At 33.1% G+C, this 6,561-nt stretch overlaps 1 protein-coding gene across 1 annotated transcript; it reads left to right on the forward strand.

Moving 5' to 3' along the window:
• The first annotated feature begins 381 nt into the window (after positions 1 to 381).
• On the forward strand, positions 382 to 5,755 carry LOC142606468 (senescence-associated carboxylesterase 101-like). The gene is made up of 4 exons (XM_075777815.1): positions 382 to 545; positions 732 to 1,092; positions 3,956 to 4,492; positions 4,764 to 5,755. Exons 1-4 carry the CDS (start codon positions 529 to 531, stop codon positions 5,652 to 5,654), a joined length of 1,806 nt encoding a protein of 601 aa, XP_075633930.1. The 5' UTR covers positions 382 to 528; the 3' UTR covers positions 5,655 to 5,755.
• The last annotated feature ends 806 nt before the right edge of the window (positions 5,756 to 6,561 follow it).

Below are 6,561 nucleotides of genomic sequence, written 5' to 3' on the forward strand. Positions count from 1 at the left end.
GATATTTTTAATTATCTAAAGAGAAGCTTTTTTATTATTATTATTATAGAAAGCTTTATCTCATTAAATTAGAATTTGTAACGAGGGGTGGCCATGTGCATCACAGGCTTTTTTTTTTTTTTTTTTTATTTTTAATAAAAAAAAGTACAAGAAAAAGTGCACCAACATAACAATTTAGTTAATGTTATATCCATGTTTACCAAAAAAAAAAAAAAAAAACTTTATATCCATCAATCATAACTCATGATGGTGTGAAAGATTCCATCGTCAGAAAGGTTCGTAAAAAAAGTAGCGGAGAGCATAAACAAATGCGATTATAGAAAATGAAAACATTCCCATTAAAAAGAAGAATATATAGAAAAATGACTTAGAGTCGTCGTACTTGTCGTCTTGTGATGCATCGATCTAATTTCCCAGGCAATTTCCCTCCTTGTTTCTGGGACCATATGATAAGCTTATATAGTTGTAGTTGTAGTGTTTATGTTGCTTAACTTTGCTAAGCTGATCTAAAGCTAAAACACAGAGAAGATGACCCAAACTCAGTAGTAAGTAACAAATAACCCAAATCATTTCTTTTTCTTTCCTTAGTTGTTTGTCTTTGTTTTTCTTCACTCTTTTATTTTCTCTTCCTTTCAAGTTTGTTTCTTGACCAATTAATTCAATATTAAAGATTGATGCATCATATATTATTTCTTAGCTAATTTTTTCCTATTATTAATCCTTGATGGCAGTTTTAGCAGTGGGTTAGAGTTGGCAAATTTCGTGGTGATCCTTGATATCCTACAACAAGCATGGACTGCAATTAGTGAACTATATAAAGAAACCAGCCAAAAAGATGAACCATCTGCCCCAGTGGAATTCAAAATTTATGAGCCACTAAACTGTACAATCATAGCTTTTTTCACTTGGCCTGCCAATAGCAAAGACTGTGTTCAGGGAAATGAAGGAGGAGATTTTGTTACATCATCAGCTCTCAAGGGGTATTTTCCTCACTTCAATTTCCTGTGCCCCAAAAGCAACCAAAAGTTCTCCATTAACAAACCTGCCTTGGAGCTTTTTACCTCCATTTTTGATGTGCTCCCGAAATCTGTGGTACTTTCTATACTCTGAAAATTCCTCTTTTATTTTTTCATTAATTTTTTATTTTGGTCATAGCACTTGTAAACTGGGCAAAAGTTAAGCGGTCAAGAAACTCAAGACTAGTTCAACTATAGGTCATAACAAATTGCCTGAACAATATATCATTGCCTAAAAATTTTCTGTAAGTTTATACATATATGTTTGGTCACAAGTGGCTTTGAAGAGGGATAAGAAGAGAAGAGACCAACGTGTGGTTGGTAGTCCTCATTTGTCCACGTACTATTTTTTTTTAAAAGGTTTTGCCGCTATCGAGTATGCAGTAATTGCTGCATAATGGGTTATATGGCAGTAAAAAAAAACCTACACATGTTCAAGGGTCATGTGCCATTATGCAGCAATTGCTCCATATTAGTATGCAACAAAACATTTCCTAAAACATTCTAGAAAATTAAGATGATGTCTAAATTGACCATTCTACATCAATTCTATTAACTAGTAATTAATTAACAGGAATGGTTATGTGCTGTCCATGTATTATTTTATTTATTTTTTTTTTTTTATAGTAATGTGGTCACACACCATGTGATCATTTTAAAATTAACATGAATGATTATTATCAATTTTCATTATCTATTCTTTCTCTAAAAAAAAAAATCATTATCTATGCCAAGATATCACGAGATATAATGATACAATATTTTAAACTATTCCCCTCATTAAGTTGTCCGTCCACTACCTAATATTATAGTATGTTCCAAAATAGTAATTTTTGACCTTTTGTTTTGTTATGATTTCAAGATTGTTTTATGTTTATAAATATGATTTTTTAATTATTATTAAATCATGATATTTGTGCTCAGGTGCTTTTAAATTGTAAGTTTTGTTCATTTGGACTGAAATGATCTTTTGGTCTTACTTTGAATTTTTTGTTTTTTGGCTAAGTAGTATTACTGTGATTTTTCGTTGTCTAATATGTTTCATTCATATATATCTGTCTCTCCTTCTCTCTTCCTTGTCGTGGTGTCATCGATTGATGATGACTAATTACTACACATTCTTGACTCTGTATACTCATGGCTTTTAACATAGTAAATCAACTCATCTCTCCCTTCCATGCTGGGGGTGTTAACTGTTAAATAAGATGACTAGTCATTATTATTATTTGCAATCATATTACTAATTATTATTAATTGATTATATTCTTTGACTTTACATGCTCATGACTTTTGAGATTATAATTTATTTTATATTTAAATTTATTCTAATTGCAAGATGCTCATTATCACTGTAAGTGCACAATTGCACCTGGACCCAAAGACAACTACGGGCTCAGGCCCAATGAGCCTTAAACAATGAAACTTGTAGAGTGTGGGTTTCGAACCTAGGTTAGGAGTACTGAGAATTTGATAACAGGCTAGAAGTTACAAATACTTGTAAATAATAAACGATAATTGAAAATAGACCTCCTCGGACGTGAGCCGAGGACTACTTCTGTATTATTTCTCTTTCTTCTTTCAAGGTTACAGTTCTTAATTTTCTTTCTTAGTTCCGGCACCCCTATCTCTTTGGCCTTCACCCCCCTTAAATACTTCCTTCTCTGATGCCTTTTGGACAGTGACTAGAAGTTTCAGCCCTACTGTTCAGGGATCACTTCCCCATTAATGCGGCCAGGAAGGTAGATGCAGAGTCTTTAATGCAGAGGTGGCAGCCTTTGCTCTTGATATTTTCTTTAACACTGGTGCATCGAGAAGGTTCAGGGTTTCCCCCTTTAACCATTAGTCTTTTGAGAGTTGTGCTTTGACCTTCATAATGAAGTTTTGAGTTCTCTTGGGCCTGTCCGAGGAGAAGCTCGTCCTCAGCTGTACCCTCGGACCCTCGGCGTATGGGTCAATTCGTAGAGTTCAATTCTGGAGCAGGTCGGCCCTCCATGCTACAGTCCAAAGGCCCATATGCCCACTTGGGCCATTTTACTCCCCACAATCACTTTTTATATTTGTATTATTCTGTCTTTAATCTAATAGATTCTATCATTTTATTTAATTGTGTAAGTTTTATTGATACGTTGGAAAAAATTTATTTGATTTTACAGTTTTACATATCCAAATTAGTTTAGTTGAAGAATTTGTTGGACTAGCTAGGTAAAATGGAACAAATCAAATAAGGTAAACAAGACATACCTCTAAATAATTTAAAATAGAAAATAAGCTTATTTTCACATGTTGGCCAGATTATAAGTTTTCGTGCAATATATATGGTTCAAAAGTTTACTACAAGTTTTTACCATTCCAAGCCCGCTTCCCACTTGCTATTGGAAGATTAATTTCAAAAGTTGTGTTTCTTATTCGTATGAAGTAACTAATATTAATTTAATTAATGCAAACTTAATTGGTAGTAATATTAGTTTTAGATAATGTGTCATTGAGATGAAGTTATATATGTTGAATTTATTAGGAAGTTGTATTTCATTATTTTCTTATAGGAACTTTTCTTTTTTTGGGTTTTGACATAATTGTATATTTATATTTCTTGTTACACTGGTTAGTGACTAATATTCATAGTCACCATGGCACAATAATATTTAAGAATGTGTACAATATGTTATATAGGTTTTATTATTATTTTTATTGAACTTTGAGAATGTGACATGAACAGTTATACATGAGTTGTATTTATTACACAAACATTTTTTTTTTTCTACATACAGCCCAAAAAAGAACTAAAACTATGACTTCACTCGCAATTTTCATGTTAGAAATTGTAACTTCAATTCACAGTTTTAGTTGTTTTTTGCTATATGTAAAACGGTGTAATACAGTTTTTGTGCAACAAGTATTTCCCTATATATTAACATGGTACTATTCATATCATAATGCAGATGGCCAATTCCAAACCATTAATTATCACTGGAAACTCTTTGGGAGGATCTGTTGCGTCTCTCTTCACCTTATCACTGCTAGAAAAAATCAATTTTAAAAACACCAAACGCCCACTTTGCATCACTTTTGGTTCACCCCTTATTGGTGACGAAGGCCTACAAGAAGCCATATCAAAATATGCAGCATGGAACTCTTGCTTTTTGCATGTAGTTTCTGACCAGGATCCAGTTCCCAGAGTCTTAATTTCGCAAACTGGTGTTTACAAGCCTTTTGGAACGTTTCTCTTGTGTTCAAAGCTGGGTTGTTCTTGTTTTGAGGATCCTCAAACCATTTTGGAGTTGTTGAAGGCAACCTATTCAGGAAGTCCTGGAAATCAAGATCCTAATCCAGTTTTTGACGTCTATGGAACATTTGTGGAGGATATCAACCGAAAGGTAATTTGTAAGGATACTACAATGTTGCCTGAAAGGACTACACAACCATTACGGGCATGCATTATTACACAACTAGCAGCAATTGGACTAGTGCCACAACAGGTAATTCAGTTACAATTCTTTTTGGATATTTTATAATTAAAATGCTTACTTGAGCTATATCATTGTATGGTACTTCTATGTTACACCTAGCTAGAAAATACACTAAATAGAATAGTGTAACGAATTAAATGCTCACCGATTAACAACTATTTCCAAAGCCTCTAATGTTTCTTACATGGATTAAAACTACTACAATTTGAAGTCTGTCTTTGTCCTTGTAATCTTTTAAAACTCCACTTCTTGCCCAACTCATTTTTACGAGTTATTGCAGCAACAACAACGACAGAATGTTGACGTCAACATTATCATTACAGAGACAGAAAAACGGGAAAAATTGACGGCAAAAAGGGAGGCTTTTGATCCCACCAAGGGGTTGAATGACTTTAAAGTGTATATGGCCTACCTAGAACAGTATAAGAAGTTGTGTAAAGATGACGGAATTGGATACTATGACAGATATAAGATTGAAAGCCGTAATGGAATGACTACAGCTGATATGGATGTGGTAAGGTATAAAAAATCCCTCACATGTTTTTGGGAAGATATGGTTGATCAAGCGGAGAAAAGACCCCAGACAGTAGGCGCCTTCCTTCGTACCCGCTCGATCTTTGGGGGAACAAATTACCGAAGGATGATTGAACCACTGCATATAGCTGATTACTACAACATTGAGGGCTCAAGAGACTACATAAGTAATGGAAGGTCTGAACATTACAAAAAATTGGAGCAATGGCTGAAAGAAACTGAGAAACCTTCAAGTTCAAGTGGTCCTAATGATTTGAAGAAGCAGAATGTGAAGTCAAGTCTGACGGAGGATTCTTGCTTTTGGGCACATGTTGAAGAGGCTCTCATTTTATGCGACTCGCTGAATGGCAGAGAATCAGGTGTAATGAACAAAGAATCATCAAAGAAGAAACGAAAATCAATTGCTATGGACGAAGAATCATCAAAGAAAAAACTGGTTGGGTTTGAAAACTATGTATACGGTTTGATGAAAAATTATGCAGTATCGCCTGAGATTTTCTTACCTAAGAGCAGCTTCATGAAATGGTGGGGAGAGTATAAAGAAATTATGGGAAATTCTTATAGTTCACCTCTCACTAACATAATTAAGAATGTCGAGGAGTATACTAAGGGCACCCTAGTGATTCCTGAGATGTAAAATTATATATTTCAAACTTGTCTGGCATTCAAAATTTATTCCCCAATAAATTGTAAAATGAGGACATCATCTTTTCAATCATTATTATTACAAGTCACGGATTTGCACAAAGCTTGAGAATATACGATTATTTTGTAATGGAATATATGTGTAATCTATTTTCTAATAAGAACTTCAAGATCATATAGTAGGGTTAAGAATATTATTTAAATATTCATTTTAAAAAAAAAGAAGCTATTTTTATCTTGCCCTTTACAAAACCAACCAAGTGCAAAAGGAGGGCTTATTTTGTAATTTTCAAACTAAAATAAATGATGCCATATTGTTTGCTCTGTCAACTAATGAAAATTTTATATTCTCCATAAATAAAAACCTATATTTTTACTATAATTTTTTTAAAATTTTTTTATCAACTCCAATAATGAGCCAATCCATTTTTGATACGATATATATAGTGGTGATTGGAAAGGTAAGAAAAAAGTAGAGTTTTCCCATCATTTAAAAAACTCACCTGCATACCTCTATGTTGTTGTTGTCTTTAATCTTAAACCACTATTCGTTGTCATCCATCATCATAGTTCTCTCTCTTTTAAAGCAAACAAAAGAATCATCATAATCTTTCCTACTAAATTATTGCTCTTCTTGATATATCTGTAAATATGTACCGAATCAAATATATCCATACGTTTTGCAAACAAAACACAAAATGTAATATGAGCAATTGTTACTCAACAATGATTAGCTGGACCCATTAAGAAAACAACTTTATATTGACAACCTATCGAAACAACTTTTTCCACACACACCACCAAAATAAAAAAAATTGTATGTTAACGTGTATAGTATTGTGGGCTTTAGGCACAATTAAATTACTTGTATAGTATATTCTAATACTATACTTTTACTT

This window comes from Castanea sativa, chromosome 1 (assembly GCF_040712315.1).
Source record: "Castanea sativa cultivar Marrone di Chiusa Pesio chromosome 1, ASM4071231v1".
Taxonomy (NCBI): domain Eukaryota; kingdom Viridiplantae; phylum Streptophyta; class Magnoliopsida; order Fagales; family Fagaceae; genus Castanea; species Castanea sativa.

What these genes read in the sequence shown, in the direction of transcription:
- LOC142606468 (XM_075777815.1), top strand. An exon ending in ATGTGCTCCCGAAATCTGTG is followed by an intron (nt 1,093 to 3,955) that starts GTACTTTCTATA and finishes ATCATAATGCAG; the next exon opens with ATGGCCAATTCCAAACCATT. An exon ending in TTGGACTAGTGCCACAACAG is followed by an intron (nt 4,493 to 4,763) that starts GTAATTCAGTTA and finishes GAGTTATTGCAG; the next exon opens with CAACAACAACGACAGAATGT.